Genomic DNA, 20,223 nt, shown 5'->3' on the forward strand with positions numbered 1-20,223 from the left:
ATTTGGGTGGTTAAAGCACTGAGAGTATCCTCTTGTTTCCTGCTTACACACAACCCCCACTTCCCCTCACACTCAACACATACGTGACCTGCTGGTGCTGTGTCAAGGCAGAGGGTTCAATTGTTCTTTCACATATCTCCATTTAGTTGCTCTTGTACATAGCTGTCAGTAATAACAAGGCCTACAGATGGATCTGCTTACATTAGGGCTTGAGGATTGAGAGCTGCTGGCTTCCTGCCACTCATATATTTAACACTTCCCAAAAGTTTTTGTGAAGCCTGGGTGCGTGAAATATATTTGCCAAGCATGCTAAAAATGGTAATCTCCTAAGACTCACTAAGAATCAGCAAGAATCTCCTTTTGTCTTTCTTTTTTGTTCTCTTGTTTCTTTTTTGTTCCCTATGTCTGTGTCTCCTAGAGTTTCTTCTATCAGATAAGTTTATCAGGAGGAGAACTCTGTTCCTGTTGCAGTATCCCTGCATGTGTTGTCTGTCTTTCAGTTGTTTGTCTGTCTCAAATCTGTTTACAGTGATTTGTCAGTTGTTCTTTGTAGCACTCCCACCAGGGTTTAAAAACGTGAACTAAATGAGGTGTGGAAAATCAAACGAGGGATGGAGAAAACGAAACTATGGCATGGAACTAAAATACACAAGTAGGGAAAACATGGAACATGGAAGATGGGAGGGACTAACCGTGACAGGAGGCAGAAGAGAGACGGAGGCAGGTAAGGAGTGGTTGGTGGCTACTGCAGCAATTAGTTTTGGCTTGTGTTTGTATTTGTTGTGTGTGGGTTTTTGCTTCTGTTTATGTGTTAGATAGTTAATTAGTTTTTTGAATGTTACTTTTTTATTAGGATTATTTAGTGTGTATTTTCTTTCATTAGTGTGGGTCTTGTTTATTGTTTTGGCCTGGGTCACTTCCAAAGCAATTGTACCAGTGTGATGATTTGTTTGTAAATAAAACCCTCTGTATTATGCACCAATACACCAAAGAAAGAGGCCAATGTCTGTGCTTCCATTCTCTTTTTCTTACACTTTAACAGTTACATTATCCATTCCGTTAGCCGTTTATCATTCTTTGACCTTGCTACGGCCTCACGGCGATAGAGTGGGCGTTGTCACGGAATGCTCTGTTACCATAAGTCACGTAGTACAGCCCTTCCCGTGCAGGGGGACTCACAAATGTACCGTGTCTTTGTTTTTGTAACCACGGCCCCCCGGGGGTTGCACACACGTGTATAGGGTTTAATGTTAATAGCTTGTGTGTCTTTTCAAAGCCCTGTCTGTGTGCCCGCCCTTTGTTGGTTATTGTCGCTACCAATGTCTCTTTGTGAGTCGTTAATGAAAACGGCAGCTGCAGCACGTAACGTTACAGACAAAAGTTTACCCCTTCTTCAGGTCTTAGGACCAATAGTATAGTAAAGAGTGAATCAAAGCAAACAGAACAGAAATCAAAATAAACCAATTGCACTTGTCGAACAGTTCCATCTGAATATTTATTTTCTCCTTTATGGGCCCCCATTTCATAATATGAAACAGCAGAAGCACATACTTTGTACAAACAGACTCTGGAAACAGAATCTTATGCCAAGAGAAGAAAATATTTGACTCTTCTCTAAGAAAGAACTGACATCCCAGTCCCAGAACAGCGTTCTCATAACACCATTGCCACCATTGTCTTTTGTTAATTGTTAATACATTTTTCACCAAGTCAAGGGAATCTGTGTTTCCAGCCCTGCGGCACTCGGCTGCCAGTACATCTCAGAATAATAGTAGATCATTTTTTTCTCCCCACTACCTTACAGTTTATTAGGGTTACACTTTAAAAAATATATATTTCTGTAACTAATTAGTAACTAACTATTTCAGTCTGGATTTAGACCCCATCACAGCAGCAAAACACACTAACTAAGTTGGTGAATAATTTCTTAATATCCTCTGATAAAGGACACATCTCCTTTCTTATAGATCCTTTCTTATAGATCACAGTGCTGTGTTCGACACCTTCGACACCATAGAAAAAATCTTAGGTTTTACTATTGACTCTGATCTTTCATTTGATGCACACACATATATAATGTTACTTAAACTGCCTTTTTCCATCTATGTAATACTGCTAAACTGAGACATTTGTTTTGTGATGATCGCACATGAATATAATGTTAAAATATACCAGAAAGAGACCTGTTTTTATGGAAACAATGAGGTAGTGGATCATGTGGGTTTTGGTATAAGCTTCACTTGCGAACATTTCGCACATCCTCTTACACAACATTCCTCATGCTTCCAAGGGGGACCTTTGGGTGAACTTCCAGTTGGAAAAAGAAACCTACGAGTCTCCGAGGTTTACATTGCTCACTGTTGTCTGGTGTTAAAAAGTGCCATGAATGTTTATATTAGATTGGGACTTAACTAAGTGCTATTTGTGCCCCAGTGTTCTAGAGAAATCTGCTCCAACATCACAACTTTGTTTATCAGGTGCAGCACAGTGGACTGGGGAAATGTCTAGTCCTTGTTTAATTTCCTGGAAAATAAAATCACTAAAATGCCTCATATACAAGTGCTCTTTTAATTCAGAAAATGCTTTGTAATAAGCATTTAGACAGTGACAGTATGACGAACACTGTCATACAAAAAAAGTGTAGTTAATATGTGTTTTAAATATTAGTGTTTTTATAGTACTAATTGTTAGTGCGGATATGTTGGTTCAAAGGCAAGATTTAAATGAAATGAACAAATCAACCCACTGGTTAATTTCAACTGGTGTGAACAGTAGTAACTGTTTTTAAAATAAAGGAAAAAAAATCTAGTGCAGTGGTACACAATGTAAATGTGAGAGAACTTTTAAAGGCGGTCATGTGTAAGCTTTTAAACTCATGTGCAAGTTTCACATGAGTGCAGTTTTGGGGGAAGCAGAAGCCTCTTTACGATGCTCTGGACTAACCAGGCTTGTTATCAGCAGATCTACAGACAATGTCTAATCAAGCCTTGAGGAAATATACCCACAGTGCCAGAAATGGATGGTATTGACTACATTGCTTCATGCCCTGTGTTGCATTTTAGTGTTGATTTGTGTTGATTTCAAAGGGAGGGAATTGAGAGGGAATTTTTAAGGGAATTGCAGCTGTTCGTTAGAAGTGATATTGCAATAATGGAAGCTGATTCCCTTCTCTCCTTCTGGTGAAAAATGGCTGTGTCTAGGCTTGGCTCCAGATCCACAAATCCAATGCATGCAACACCACAAAAAGCTTTTATTTCTTCATATGAGTCATTTGACATTTAAAGTTTTGCTAATATCATATGAAAAATCATACATTGCTAAGTTATAAGGGCATGTCCAAAGGTCCAAAAAGTGTCTTTTTTCCATGCTGAAACATTCAGAAACACTATGTGCAAATCATGGCAGGTCACGTGACTTGGCATTTCTATTTAGGCACATCTGTCAGATTTGTCAGACAGAGACGGAGTTCAGTGGCTTAACTGTTTAAAGGACAGTTCAGGCTCAAAGTTAAAAACTGGTAAAGGTTGGTAACAAAACAGAAGTCAATCCAAGCAAACAAACCAGACAAGGTGGAGGCAAAAACCACAAAAAAACAGGAAGGCAGGCAGAAGTCAAACATAAAACAATAACAATAGAACAGCTTAAACTGAAATCAGGGCAAAACAAGGAAGGGAATTGTATTTACAGGGAAAGACAAGGGGGATACATAAACACAATTATTCAGGGGATAGGGAACAAACAGGATTATGGGGAATGTATCTTACAGGACGCTCGCCAGAGGCTGACCTAAGGCTGAAGGCATGACGCAGCCATCATGCGTCACAAGGATCAAACACAGGAAGATATTTAATGTGATGGGAAACCTATAAACTTGGCTTGGCAAAAAATGAGAGACAAAAATAGATGGTGATTCACATAGAAATAGGGGCACAAATATAGGGTTAAAAAGCACAAATAGAGAACATAAGTGCAATATCAATGGATATAATGTTATAACGTTAGGAGGCGGACACATAGGCAACGAAGAGCGAGATTTATTCAGGGCAAATCCAGAATTATAATCATTTGAACAATCCAGGGTGATAGAGCCAACATGTAGAGTACCAGAATACATGGCTACAAGCTGGATATAACAAAAAGGCTAGAAAAAAATGAAGGCTAGAATTAACACATGGCTAGGAATCAAGAACAACTAAGAATTACAAACAAGGGCTAGGATTTTACACACATAGGCTAGTATTAACAATGACCAGCCACAAGACTGCACAAACACAGTGATAAAATACATGGGCTAATGAGTACTAAACAAGACTCAGGTGCAACTCTTGAGGGGTGGAGCAAACGAAACTAAGGACGGAACCACAACAAGGAAGTAAAGCAAAATAAAGACACGAGACAGGGACGCTAGGAGGGGTCAACCGAGACAAATGGTCATTCAGTATTGTTTTCATCCCTTGTTATACAGCCAAACAAGTTAAAAGTTTAAACCCTATATGAATGTTTTAATACTGTATGTTAATATACACAAATGCCTTGACAATAATATGAGGATATTTTCTTCTATGCTTTACTGTAACATTTCATACCGGTTTATTACAAGATGTATATAGAGAGACCAGGTTCACGTCATAATAAATAAGAGGCCACTGGATAAAAGAACATGCACATATATTTGGCATGCAGAAGAAAAACAGGGTTTCGCTGGCGATTGAGCCACCACACATGACAGTAATCCCATATTGTGGACTAAAGCCTGCCTACAAAACACCCCATCTTTCTTTGATGATTAATCATATGTATTCAGAACTGCCCATGCTAGAGCTTTTGGTGTTGCAGATTGTAAGCCCATTCTACACATTCACATTCAAATTCTACTCTTATTGTGGACTTGTTGCAGCATGTATACTTCCCAGTCGTTTAGCAATTGTCAAGGTAAAAGATATGATGAAGTAGGGGGTAATTATCTAGGTGATTGCGCAGCAACAAACGCTGCCAAAGAGGTCTTTGTTTGTCCTCATCTGTCTGAGACATATTCCCTATTTTCGCAAGACTTTCGCTGACCTTCTTGTGCTACAATCATCTGTATCAGCCGAGTATAAGGCATCCTGGCACTGACAATGTTACAAGTGTAGGCAAAGCAGGATGCGGGGACGAGTCGTGTAGCGCAGAAACATACGTTTATTGTTACACATAACACTGAGACGTAGCTCACAGGCTATCAAGATCGAACACCAACAACAGGAACACGTAAACGACAGACTTTTATACACGCAAACTATCGACACACAATGAGGAGCAGGTGTGGAACACAGGGAGGGCGTGGGACCAAGACGACAACATACACAGGGACGGACACACTGACAGGCACTGATACAAAGGGGGACAAAGCGACTGACACATACAACGTGGTGGGAACAGACACCGTGGCAGGGACAGGTATGAAATTACATAAAGGAATGTTAAAGAGTCCGGAGAAGCCGGAGGGCACAGACGAGTTGATCACAAGGCTGGCGTCTTCGCCCTTTTCTTGTGTGTCTCATTGTACAAAGGGGGTTGTAGAGGCAATTTAAAAATCTTTTGGCTTTTAAACCTGATAACAACAAACAACAAACAGTAGCAAATGGTTAATCTTCATCGGATCCCAGCCAGCTTTATTCCTTATCACCACTACGACCTTCTCACAGATGCATAGCCTGCTTCCCTCTTCTTGCATCACTTCCCTTTTCCTCACTCCCACCTCAACCCCACTGCTAATAAGATCTGCTTAGATCTTCTGTGACTTTGAAGCTCATGTAAATAATATCTCTAGGACCGCCTTTCTCCACTTTAGGAACATTTCCTCGCATGATGCAGATACGATAGTCCAAGCATTTGATTGGAGTACTGTAATGCCTTACTATCTGGCTGCACCATTAAGTGCCTAAACAAGCTCCAGCTAGTTCAAAATGCAGCAGCCAGAGTTCTTACTAGAACTAGAAAATATGATCCAGAGTGCCCTCATGACTGTGTTTCCTTTTGACTCTATCCTTTTAGCTATGGTGCCATAGATGTTAGAAACTGGTTCAAAGTGACCAGTACTTCAGGTTCGATCTCCTCTTAAGGGTCTATGTTAAAGGGAAAGATGCAAGGTTAGTAAAGATTAAATGTTCTCTGCATAACCGAGCCACGAGCTGTTCCCGTGCAAGCCATGAGCCACTCCTGTGCATAGAGAGAGGTGTTTGTGTTTAGTTTCTAAGTACTTAATAATTGTTGTCTGACTTAATGTTCACATTCTGGTTGTTGTTAATATCTAAACAAAGTAATTTATTAAAAATATTCAGAAATGAGATGATCGATATTACTGTCTTAATTTAGAAATTGGATTGTGGATTTTTATTTTAATATATGAGTGATAAATTATGAGACTGTAATATATGAAAATGAACTAAGCATATGAGATTGTAATAGTTCCTCTACGTCCGCGTCTCTGTCCACATGATGCTGTCTTTGTTTTTATGTTTATTTAAGTACTGTTCTGTTTATTTAATCCCTTTAATGTCTCTCCCTGTTGTCTGTTCACGTTGGGAACGTTGGGAAGCAAAAACTATTTAATTGGCCAAAATACCTTAACGCATTTTGATTGGCCAATAACATCTGCCAGCGTTATAACGTTGAAATTCCGAGTGCAAGAGCACTCGGAATCTCGACGTGCTCACGAAGAGACAGGAATGCACAGTCAGTTTTGTAGAAGAGTATGTGTGTTCCATGAGAGCAAAAGAAATTCGAGAGAGCTTGAATCGCGCTCTCGCATTTAATAACTATGCTTCCGAATTTTGGAAGTACAACCACTATATTAAGAGCACCGATTACCAAAACAAACCCCCGGTTTCTAAACTCTGCTAGGTATGCAAAGTGTGTAAAGGAAACCTCTTTCTGGCATTGGCAGCCGGAAAACCTACGATAGAAGCTCCTTTCCCTTTGTGGATCTCAAATTTATTCCTTTGCCCTGTACATGTTAACGAGTCATTGAGAAGTAGTAAACACCCTGATAATATAATGAATTTGTTTTTGACCTATTCTTGTTCTCTCTTGTTGTTTGTTCCTGGTTTTTAGTTCTGACATCCATTGCATACATGACCAGGAATGATTGTGCAATTAGATTGCTAAACAAACAGACATTTTAAAAACACAATGATATATTTAAGAATAAATCGACAATAAATATCGATTGTATTTCTTCTTAATCGACTGCCAATCTTTGTTGGGTGTAAAGACCTAACTTGCTGATACTAAGGCATTTGGAAGCCGTATATTTTATTTTTTCTATCACAGCATATACACACTGCAGTTCTGCTTGGATATACTTCTAGGAGCCTTTATTAACTCTGCATTTTAACATATTAACATGATAATACAATTATACTGCTGCTGTAATTTTAATATATGTATATATACATACAAAACAGTCACACAGAACTAATAGGCTGTAGGGTATATACTGTAGGATATAAAGAAAACCCTCATTTCCTCGGTTATCCAAGATTTGGGCAAAGATGTGTCAGTCACTACTAATGACCCTAATGGATCTCAGAGAGTTAAGATACAAAACTCAAGAACAACAAGGCCAGGTGTCAGTATGCTAATACATTTTAAAAACAGCTGACTAGAGCTAAATATATATTTCACACTATAATGACATGAAGAGAAAACGCTCTGGATAGGAATAGGTTTCACACTGTGTTTACAGAAACATGAATACAGTCAATAATAGACAGCAGATTAAACAGTTCTTTTTCCAGCACGCACCCCTTACGTTTCAAGGACCTGCAGTGGTGGGTCCTGAGTCTCTGTCCTTACACTTGTAGCTACATACCTCTAATCCTATCTTACATAAAATTATAGCGTAATATGGTATAAGAACAATAACTGAAAAACTTGAGTTTAAGAGGTTAAATGTAAAATAATATCTAGCTGTTCTTGAAGCAATGCTCACTGATCTGTATAGGATTATACTAGCCAAGAAATTCTCATAGACACCTCAAAGCAATGTCATTACAAAACATTGCAAAACAATAAAATATTTGGATTTAAGGAAGAGGACAATTACATATTCTTCATGCAACTAATTTTTAAAATGATAAATGTGTGCTGCTTCTTAGATCTTTATACATCAATGAAAGTCTTTGTATCAAATCCTATGTGAGGCTGTACTCAGGTTGGGAATTCCAGTGTCCTGTGCTGATTTAGTCTTTGTGGTTGCATTGTGGCAGTGGTATCTCAGTGGTTAAGGAACTTGATTAGTAAACAAAAGGTTGCTAGCTCAAGGCCCCCTGCTGCCATTGTTGGGTCCCTGAGTAAGGCTCTTAACCCTCAATTGCTCAAGTTGTACTCAGTCATAATTTTAAGTTACTTTGGATAAAAGCATTTTCCAAATGTTTTCTCCCCACCATATTTTTCTGACATGAATACTCTGGTAATGGTTCTTTGTATAAACCCCAAAAAGACTTAATATTTATACAATTATTCACTAATGTTACTTACATTTTAATCATTCACATTTAGTCACTAAATTAGTTGCCATGATTTCTTTGTGCTGAATTTCACTATATTCTGTTTTTTTCAACACTTGATCTGGTTTGCTGTTAGCCATACCTCCTGCTTTCAAGCTTTATGTTTTTAGTTTGTAGCAAAACTTTCAAGTGAGAAGAACATTGCTCAATAAATTTAGCTCCTGTTCTGATACACTAAGTGTTATATTTCATTTCTCTAAATATGTTTAGCTTAACATATTTTTACTCTTGATTCTAAATTGGTGTTGATAGGCTACTTTTACCTCTGCTCAAGTTATTTAGTTGAAGTAACGATACTTTTACTTTAATACTCCTCTGACTTTTGCTGTTCTAGTGCTATAAAATCACCATGGCATTTTTCCTCAGCAGTGTCACCTTAGACTTCTGACAGCCACTGCAATTTAATGCTATGCCCCACCAGCAGATAGATCACTGGATTAACACAACAATGAGCTAAAGCCAGAACAGTGGCTGCTGGTAACATGTATTTGAACAGGTTGGGTGTTGTCATGGTGATCTGAAGCAGCCCCAGGAAAAGCAGTGGCGTCCAGCAAACAAAATAAGCCACTTTTATTAAACAGATAACACGCTTAGAAGTCCCATCCAGATCACGATGCTGTCGCCGTGCCAGACAGCAGTTTATGAACATGACAAATGCCGGAAACAAAATTCCCAGCATAAACCTAAACAGAACAACCACTATTAGCCATCTCAGGCCTTCATCCGTCGTTTTCTCTTTCTCCGTATCATAGTCATCGATGCACTGCAGCCCCAGCGTGGTGTACCGAAGTTCCCGGGAGAGTAACGATGGGCTACTTAGGACCACCCCAAGTGTCCATGTGCTCAAGATTACGAGCTTGTTTATGGACATCCTGTGGCTAACGCATCTGGTGCGGAGACCCTCACAGCACTTGCTGCTGGTCACACTGCAGTTGACACTCCACAGGCTCAGAGCTGCTGCCGTGGTATACATGCTGACGTAGATCACATAGGATGAGACCTTGCACAGAGCCGGTCCATAGTGCCAGTTGAATTGGTGCCAGGCATAGACTAACTGCAGTGGGAGGAATGCGGAGCACAACAGGTGAGTCACGGCCAGGGCCAGTACCCACATGCTGTTGATGGTTTTTTTCAAATTATGGTACGAGTAACAGGCTGTGACAATGACCAAGAAGTTGAGCGGCAAGCCAAGGATGCAGATGATGAGATATCCAACCATGTACAGCATCCTGAGGTTGTTAAGGTATGTAACCTCATCTTGGGAGTCATAGTCATAGTAGTCTGTTGTATTGGAAGGCATCTTAATGCTTCTACAATTCCTAAAATGGATAAGTGAGATTGAGAGATAATAAACAGCAAAAAACAATAAAATGTAAGAGACACATTTACTGATTGTTACTCTTTCAAAGACATCAGTGTCATTAAACTCCTACTGAGTCTCTTATCGAGTACCTGCACCAGCTCTCACATGTGGGATGTTCAGAATAACACTCTGAGTTCTTTGGTGGTGCCGTGAGACAAAGCATGTAGTAACTATATTACTTTGAGTAAAACTTATATTACTACATACAGAGGTCTATATATCAACTACACCAGAAATGGCTATAGACCACAGAGGGTTTATTAATGTGAATTGTCTATGTTTATAGAGTATGAATAATGGTGCAACATTTATTAACAGGGAGAAAATACACTGTTGGGGTATTCAGACCTTATAAGTAAGGCCTGAGAGTTGTGAAAAACAAAGCCGGAATTTCCACTTGATTTTACCTACAGCACAAACCAATTAATAGTTTAGGATTATAAGATTAGCTTCTCCAGTGCCTTTGCAAGTGGGAGGATGACATATTGTAATAGGGGACTGTAATTATAAAAGAAGGTAATCATATTTTGCACAAAATTACACCATCATTCTCTAAACTTGTTCAAAAAACAGGCAAAACTTTGCAGGCAAAACACTTCGTTATTGGCTTTACATACTTGTATTTTCATTATGTAGTATGCATGACAACATTTACTGCTGATATTATTGATTTTTTAAACAGATTTTAATCAACTTAAATAAAACTACAACAGAATTACACGATTCAGGTGCCCTTCCTGTCTGTTGCTGAAATCAAATTCTCATGAATATGGTTGTCTTTAAATCCTCTTGTATGAAAGTTTTGTTACATATGCACATGTCTAAAATACAGAAGATAAACCAGACATTGTTTCTGCAACGTAACAAGAAACACAGATATCTTACTTTGCATAGTGACTATAAAAGTAAATAACCAAGCTTAAAGATATTTTTACCTCAGAAATGTAAAACAAAAAATAAATCTGTGGTATTTCCTTTTTGCAGCTGACAACACTGAACTAGTTGCGTGTAGCACTGTGTAGCAGCCAAAATAGCTGATTTGTGAGAAATGCTTTGTTGGTCCCACCCACAACCTCCCTCTGAGTCAAGTAACATTTTTTCTATATTGCAGTATGTTGTAACTTTCCTGTAAATCATATCAAGTAATTTTACTTTTAATTTCCATTTCCACAAGAGGCATTTGTTAAAAGGCACATAGATATACTGCATAATATACTTGACCCAAAGTAAGATGAATCCATCTGTAGCTAATTAGTCACCACTGGAAAATATTTAAATCTTAAAAAAAGTTATTCCAACTTAGACGTCACACACCCAGCCAACCATACACTACACACTCACACACACTGATCACCACTCTGCACGCAGCCATAACTTTCCTGGTCTCAATCACCAGTCTATTAACAATCATCACTATCCTCTATCCCTCGTTTTGTTTTAACTATTTATTCCTGCAGGTGCCCATTCACAGAGCTTTGCATTAGCCTCCACTGAAGACTGTGCCGTGCCAGTCCAAGCCTCCATTCTGCCACTCACATCTACGCCAGCATGACATTTGCTTCCAAGTTTGCCTAGTAATCTGTTTGGTTGTTTCTCCTTCTCAAATATTTATTGTGTTTTGTTAAGCGAGCCTGTACTTGTTTTAAACTTCTGCCAGTTGCTCCACTTAATTGCCTCATTCCCTGACTCCAGTCTCATGTCCCAATAGAAAATTACTTCAGGTTTGTTGAGGTGCCGTCTATCAAAATCACAGTCCAGAGGAGTCAGCAGAACATATATTATTGCACATTTTATTCAACATGCACATTTTTTGCAAACTTTGTGATGAAAGCTCAAGAGCAACATTATTTACACTTTTAGTTTTCATACAAATGGGAAAACAGAAGATGTACTTTTAAAAGGCCAATAGTACCAGATGTTTGGGACATCCAGGCTTGATGTCTGCCATTTTGTCTTTAATGTCTGCCAGTTGCTCCACTTGTGCCCCAATCCATGACTGCAGCATCATGTCTCAATAGAATTATAAGTTGAGTGAACATAATTTAATGTGATTCAAAATGCTGCGATGAGCCAATTTGAGTAGTTTTACTAAAAACATTAATTTGGGGGAAATTAGATATCTATGTTTCACAGAACAAAGTTTGCATATGCATGGAGCCACACATGAGCAGCTTTACAGGCAGCTTTAACAGCCATTACATTCCACAGCTGTTTGGGCAAGTGCTCTATGCTATGCCAATAAAAAATTGGTTAACACTTTTTGAGTGGATGATTAATAAACTCTCAAAAGACAGTAGAATATTAACAACAATAAATGAAGTGGCAGTAGAGAAGCTTCCAATACAATCAACGTTAATGTCTTTATACAGTATGTTTACAAACAAAAGGTATTTATGATTAACATACTTTAACTAGAAATACTGTCAAACCATCACTTACATTAAGTATTTTATTAATGTTATTTAAATTAAGCAGATATTTTGTTGATTAACCATGTACCTACTTCATGTAAGTAATGTGTTACATTAAGCTATTATGTTATTAAAATGTTGCACAATTTGCAAAGCCCCTTGAAGTAAATGGCAAGTGGGAAGTTGCTCTGGTCAAAATTCAGTATCCACACACCTGCTAGTCTATAAAGGAGGGTGAAAATATCTTTCACCTAGATTTATGGAATCTCGAGAAAGAATATTATTCAAAAGAACACTATACTTGTTAAAGTATATCATGCAATATGCAAAGACTCCCTGCTTCAGAAAATGAATAAGGCAATGAAAAAATGAGATAATGTATTGTTAAATTATAATCACATAAAGAACAAAATATGTATGACAACTGATACATTATATACTGAGAACGTCAGGGAACATTGCTTGCATGCTAGGATCCTTTTTCAGCCCTCACTAAGCAAGAGTGTGATGTAACACACTTCATCGCGATGCACACAGTGTTCTACAGCATGTTTATATGCAGACATTGTACATTACCCAAAGGAAAACGACAGTTTCATCCCCCTTTTGAGATGTTCTCCTCTGGCTGACAATGAACACTGCAATAGCAACAATATAAACAATAAGGAACAGAATAAGTAGTGAGAGTGATAAAAAATGATAACAATAAAGAAATAAGCAATTGGTGTTCTGGATTTCTAGAGGTCCCAGTCTGGTCTCGACGGTGTGCATGTGTATGAAACCCGTCCCGCACGAGAACGTCTATCAAGGGTGATGGAGAAGTAATTGGTTGGAGTGGAGGTGTAGTGGGCCACAGCAGGGGGCATCAGGGGGTGGTGGGAGGAGCTATGGCAGCTGAGACGGGTTAAGGCTCAGTAACAACTTGACATCAGGGGTAGGTGTATGGCCAGGAACAAGGGTTCAGATAGGGCAGCTACTTAAATATCAGAACAACCAAGCCAGTAGAGACTCCGTTACACCTATCCAAGAGCCAGAACTTACATTTCTGATCTGGTACTCAATCCTACACTTGCTTACTAGATTCGCTGCCCACGCACTTTAAGGAAATCCTTCCTGAAGTAAATGAACCTTTACTAAATTTAATAAACTCTTCCTTGAACCATAGGTATGTTCCTAAATCATTCAAATTAGCAGTAATCAGACTACTTATCAAAAAATGTAACCTTGACCCATGTCAGCTGTCAATTTACAGGCTGATCGCAAACCTTCCATTTATTTCCAAGATCCTATAAAAAGCTGCAGCTCAGCAGCTAAGCTCATAACTGAATCTGAACCATATTTACAAAATCTTTCAGTTAGGTCTCATCATAGTACAGAGACAGCACTGATTAAATTAGTTAATGACCAATTGTTGGCTTCTGACCAGGGTTATGTTTCTTTGCTTGTATTGCTTGATCTATGGTGTCAAACGCTGCACTCAGATCATAACATTTTACTAGATAGACTTGGGGAAAAGCCCTTTCCTGGTTTAAATTTAGCCAGTTTCTACCAGTGTGTTAGCAGAGATTTTTCGGGATACAACATGGCTCTGTTCTAGGACCTCTGGTTCCTCTGGGTGACATTATATGTAAACTGTGGAGGAAAAATAAATTGGACTCGATCCAGATGTGTGAGCTTTATTGGTTCTGTCCCTTATGCACTGAGGGAGAGAAGCCTCAAACTTCTCTCTAACATGAGTTCATATACCCCCACCATTCCCCATTCTTCTCTCATGAGCTAATCTCATGGCACCACGTGCCAGGCCTCTAAACCATCCTTGAACATTCTTTCCTGCTAAAAACAAGTTGTTACTCCCTGCTGCTGCACCCCTACCCAGCAACAGTTAAGCTATAGCTGTCATACTCCATCACTTCTCTATTCGCCTTTCTTGCAGACTGGTCGAGATGAGGGCAAAGGTCACATAAAGATCACATATTCCTTACTTCCTCCTTTAAGCAAGCATTAAGCATTTTCCCTCACATAAACGGTGTGCTAGTTACCACTGCTATGCTGATGATACTCAGGTATATGTATCAGCCAGACCAGAGGACATATCATCTTAGTATTTTTGAGGAATGCATAAAGGAGGTCAGACATTGGTTGTTGAGAGACTTTCACTCACCTAATCCTGACAAAACAGAAGTGCTTCTATTAAGCCCAGTCAGCTAGGTCCTCGCTCTCTAATTACTTAATGAACCTCAGTGGTCTCCCAATCACATCATCTTCAACAGTTAAAGATCTTGGAGTGCTTATAGATCCCAGTCTCTTGTTCAAAGCTCATGTAAATAATATTTCTAGGACCGCCTTTCTCCACCTTAGGAACATTTCAAAGATTGCAAAGGTTAGGAACATAATGCAAAAATGCTCTAATTAGGATTAGGAACATAATGCAAAAATGCTCTAATTAGGATTAGGAACATAATTAGGAACTCTAATTAGGATTAGGAACATAATGCAGAAAAATGCTCTAATGTTGGGGAGGTGAAGAGCAAACACACTTGCGAAATGCCGGCGCCTTGGACGTGAGATGGAACTGAACTAAATAGAGAAGCCATAATGAAAGGGACAGAGCAAATAGAATAAACATAAGTTTAATAATAGAATAAACAGGCTAACAGTGTGAGTGTGAGAACTAGGCGAACCCCCCCCCCCCTCCCCACATAAACTACGACCAGCAGGGAATACACAGAACTGGGGCTACATAAGACTGACCAACAATAACCAAGAAAAAAAACACAGGCAGAGCTCAAAAGGAAAACCAGACAATACTTGTGTATATGAAAAGGGGAAGAGAAACCTAAACAGAAGCGATGGGAGAATATCTAACAAGGAAAGAGAGCAGAATAAGACAAATGAATACTCACAGGGAAAACAACAGACGAAAACACAAAGAGAAAGTACAATGTGACACATTTTTTACCAATGCCATTTGAACAGTACAGTTTCAAAGACATTTTTTTTTTTCCTGTGAGCCAACTTTATCAGTGTATAGTAATAAATATCATTTTAGTATAATCAATAATTACACAGTGGCTTCTTCTCATTCTTTATTCTCACATTTGAAGCAGTTAGACATGATGAAGGATGGCACTGCAAAGAGTTCAAGAACCCTTTCAGCCACAGCTTCAGAAATGAGACATGTATGCAAGCATGCACTGAAACAAGACTAAATATTGGATCACAAGGCTATCAGCTACAACCAAATAACTAAAAAGAGTGAGGCAAGTCCTGAGAAGTCAGCCAGTTGAGTGGCTAAGATAGGGGTGATGTGATCAAATTTTCTAGTTCTAGTAAGAACCATGGCTGCTGCATTTTGAACTAGCTGGAGCCTTTTTAGGCACTTAATAGTACAGCCAGATAGTAAGGCATTACAGTAGTCCAACAATGAAATAATAAATGCATGGACTAGCTTTTCTGCATCATGTGAGGAGAGCATGTTCCTAATCCTTGAAATGTTCCTAAGGTGGAGAAAGGCGGTCCTAGAAATATTATTTACACAAGCTTCAAATGAGAGACTGGGATCCACAATAATTGCAAAATCTTTAACTGTTAGAGAAGATGTGATTGGGAGACCATTGAGATTCACTGAGGAATTAGCTCCTCTACATCCAGAGTGATGTGCTTTATGCCTTCGTCAATAATACTAAGATGATATATGTCCTCCGGTTTGGCTGAGACATATAGCTGAGTATCATCAGTGTAGCAGTGGAAACAAGTACAGTGTTTATGTATAATGTCACTTAGGGGTAGCATAAAGAAAAAGCAAAGGCCCTAGAACAAATCCTTGTGCGACACCATAGCTAATCTTGTTGTATGCTAAGAAGTCTCTGTTTATGTTAACAAACTGGTAGCGACTAGCTAGATAAGATTTAAAGTAGAAAAGGGTTATTCCCCTAATCCCAACAACATTTTCGAAGGTATCTAGTAAAATGCTATTATCTATAGTGTCAAATGCTGCACTCAGATCAATGAATATAAGCAAAGAGACATAACCCTGGTCAGAAGCCAACAACGGGTCATTAACTACTTTAATTAGTACTGTTTCCATACTGTGATTAGGCCTAAACCCTGACTGAAAAGACTTTGTGTATCTGGTTCTGATTCAGATATGTGCTTAGCTACTGAGCTACAGTTTTTTCTAGGATCTTTGAAATAAATGGAAGGTTTGAGATCAGCCTGTAGTTTGACAGCCAACATGGTTCGAGGTTAGATCTTTTGATAAGTGGTCTGATTACTGCTAATTTGAATGATTTAGGAACATACCCAAGGTTCAAGGAAGAGTTTATTAAATTTAGTAAAGATTCAATTACTTCAGGTAGGATTTTCTTAAGAAAGTGTGTAAGCAGTGAACATAGTAAGCAAGTGGAGGATTTTGAATGCAAGATCAGAGATGTAAGTCATGGCTCTTGAATATGTTAAAGGATTCTAGTGCCATTTTTGGCTTGGTTGTTCTGATCTCTAAGTAGCTGCATGATTTCATGTTAATACTCTTAATATTATCTCTAATGTGCTTAATTTTCTCATTAAAGAAATTCATGAGCTCATTACTACTGTGTGGTGCTGTAATCTGAGCATTGATGTCAGTTTTATTTCTATTTAGATGTGCAATTGTACCAAAAGGAAATCTAGGATTATTTTTGTTATTTTCTATTAGGGTCAAAAGATAAGATGTTCAAGGTAATATTGCTTTTATATAATTAAGAAGGCTCTCCTTCCATGCAAGCTGGAAAACTAGAAGCTTAGTTTGGCACCATTTACATTCTATTTTTCAAGTGTTTTGCTTTAAATTGTAAATGTGATCATTATACCAAGGTACTCATTTTTTGTCCCTAATTTTTTTTATTCTTAAGTGGAGCAACATCATTGAATGTGCAGCAGAATACTGATTATAAGCATTCAGTTATTTGATCAAGTTCTGTGGGGTTTGAAGGTATCGTAGTTGCAAATGATGTCTGGGAGATTCGCAATAAATTTAGGTGCAGTGGCTGACATGATCGTGTGTCTGGTATGATAGCAAGGCGAGGTTACTATATTGTGGTTCATACATAGTTCAAATGAAATTAGGGATGGTCTGAGGTAGCATCTGACTGGAGTAACTACGTTCTCTATGTCTACACTGGAAGAGTGTAATTTCCTGTGTGTCAAAATAGAATCCCCTATAACCAGAGCTCTTTCAATAGTCTTCTCAACAGGTGTCTCACTGAGCAGGACAAACCTGTTGGACACGTGAATTGGGGATGTGTAGTGTTCCCGTGGGAAAGTCAAAGCTTGTCTATTTTGCCATAATGTCGTCCATTCACCCCACTGTGAGGGCTCATGCAGTAAAACCTTATTTACTGTGCCCAATGTTTGGCACAATCATAGATCTTGGTGGCAGGAGGGCTCTGGAATTGCCAATGTGCTCTCCAGAAGGCTGACTTCATCTCAGCCCTAGCATCCCTTTACTTGCTACACTTTCTGACTCTAACAGAGACCTAGATCACCCTTGAGAACTTGGCAACTCTGGCTGCCCTATCCTCTGCTTTTTCATTCACCCATTCTCTGAGGCATCTCAGCAGGGGTAGTGGCACAGATTTACTATTTTATCGAGAGTGGTGTGTCACTCCACTTTCCTTCTCTGCTCTTTCGATTTCCTCTTTTGAATTTCATGCTATTACAGTGTATTTCCCTACCAAACTTCACTTCACTGTCATCTACCGCCCTCCAGGTTCCCTAGATAACTTCATTGACAAGATTGATGTCCTCTTGAGTCAATCCCCCATTGAAGGAAAAATCATTCTCCTTAGTGACTTCAATCTTCCATGAGACAAGCTACATTTCTCCTGCATCCTTCTGTTGTTCTCACCCTCAACCAGTCTCCTCCGACTCCGTGGGCAATGTTCTGGACCTGATTTTCACCGGGACAACCGTAATATCAAACATTGCATTCACCACCCTCCACCTCTCAGACCATTACTTTATACCCTTCTCTTTCTCCCTCCCTTCTCTTTCTATTCATACCTCCCCAACGTGTTTCTCCTTCTTCCATCACAATCTGCACTCCATCACTCCCTCTTCCTTTATTTCTACTATTTTGTCCACCTTTCCTCACCCTGACTCTCTGTCTTCTCTCTCTCTGGATACAGTTACAAATACTTCCCTTTCTACAATCTCCTCATCAATGAATCTTTTGTGTCCACTCTCCTCTAGACCTGTAAGATCTTCCCCACCTGCCCCCAGACTGTTCTCTGGCTAATAGATGGTGGAATAACCTTCCACTTGCTTACCAGACAGCAGAGTCCCTTGCAGTCTTCAAATGCAGACTGCAGACCCCTCTATTTGTAGAATATTTAAATGAACACTGACCCTATGCTGACTAACTGAAACAATACTTATTGTAGGGTATTGTTTATTACACTGATGCTGACTCCTCCTTTGTTGACTAACAAACTCTAGCACTTGTTTATTGCACTTAATGTCTAAGATAAAGCTTATGTGTAACGCTGCAGGTTTTAGGAAGGATGCGGGGATGAGTCGTGTGAAACACAAGCATACGTTTAACATACAACACTCAAACACACACTAACGGAGTCAAAAACCGACAACACAAATGTGTAAACGACAGACCTTTGTGGCGTGGCCACATTGACGAACACACACACGAGGAGATGTTTGGGGGGCGTACCATGACATTATGTATTTTGCACTTCTTGGCATCAGCATTGATCCCTGTATTCCAACAGTATTCTAGTTCATTGGTATATTGCACTGGCTAGAATGTATTCTATGATGTTATGACCCTATTACCTGCACCTCTTCCCTCAACTCCTTATCACAAAAACAGAAATACAACAAACCAAAAAGAACATGGCACCCACTCCAAACAATAAGACAAACAATACTCAATATTTTAGGCAATCAATTATCAGTAAGTGACTCTCAGTGGTCCTTTTTGACACAGGCTGTAACACTCAATGCTGCTAATAGAGAAGCATTTCATGTAACTACTCGAGGCCTTTTACATAAAGCCTCTAAAGATTTAATAAATCTCAAAGGCTATATCTAAGAACCTAGCTGGACAGCAAGTAATAACTCATAAGGCCCTATTCTAAAAAACCTGGGGCAGAAAAAAAGGAATAGTCAACTTTGACACACCATCTCAAAAAGTGTCTACCACAGGCAGTAATTATACCAACACAGAGCCTTGCAGAGCATTGTCTACTGTGGCACATGAGGGGTCTACTGAACAAGACACCCTGCCTAGAGATTCACAACACAGATTTTTAACAGGAGGTTAATTTTCCTTTTAGCCAATCAGGTCGTCCGTTGCTGTGATGATGTCATCTCGACAGCTCACTGGTCCTTGGTGCGCCATTCTGTGGATAACCTGAAAAACTAATTCTAATACCACAGCATGAAGATCAACTAAAAAGAAAAGGCCCAAGAACATAACATATGAGTAAATGACAAAGCACTTTTGTAAGTCACTCTGGATAAGAGCATGTACTAAATACCTTAAATGTAAATGTATCTGAAATTGTTTTGTGCCACAACAGTGTATGTTGGCAAAGCCCATCTATGTTCTACTAATCAAAACTTACTGTCATAAAATAAGCAAGTGATTTTTGGTCTCATTCTTGGGATCCTTATGCCTTATGCTGTTTTTTTTGTTTTCTCTCCATTTTAACACACCTGAGGCAGCCCAGCCCATAAGGAGCTTAATTAGTTAATTAGTTGTATCTGGTGCTAGATAAGATAAAACACCAAAATGTTCCCCAGGACCAGTGTAGGGAACCCATGAAGTGAAGGCAGTACTAATTTTGCTTATACCCGCACAGACTGGGCTTCGTGTTCATGTTTGGCAGGTACTGCCATATGCAAC

General features: G+C 39.0%; 1 protein-coding gene across 1 annotated transcript; it reads right to left on the bottom strand.

Moving 5' to 3' along the window:
* Window positions 1-7,333: 7,333 nt before the first annotated feature.
* Window positions 7,334-10,950, bottom strand: LOC113576933 (chemokine-like receptor 1). The gene is made up of 2 exons (XM_027009307.2): window positions 10,848-10,950; window positions 7,334-9,868 (listed from the first exon to the last, which is right to left on the bottom strand). Exon 2 carries the CDS (start codon window positions 9,847-9,849, stop codon window positions 8,926-8,928), a length of 924 nt encoding a protein of 307 aa, XP_026865108.2. The 5' UTR covers window positions 9,850-9,868; window positions 10,848-10,950; the 3' UTR covers window positions 7,334-8,925.
* Window positions 10,951-20,223: the final 9,273 nt, after the last annotated feature.

This window comes from Electrophorus electricus, chromosome 5, assembly GCF_013358815.1.
Source record: "Electrophorus electricus isolate fEleEle1 chromosome 5, fEleEle1.pri, whole genome shotgun sequence".
Classification (NCBI taxonomy): domain Eukaryota; kingdom Metazoa; phylum Chordata; class Actinopteri; order Gymnotiformes; family Gymnotidae; genus Electrophorus; species Electrophorus electricus.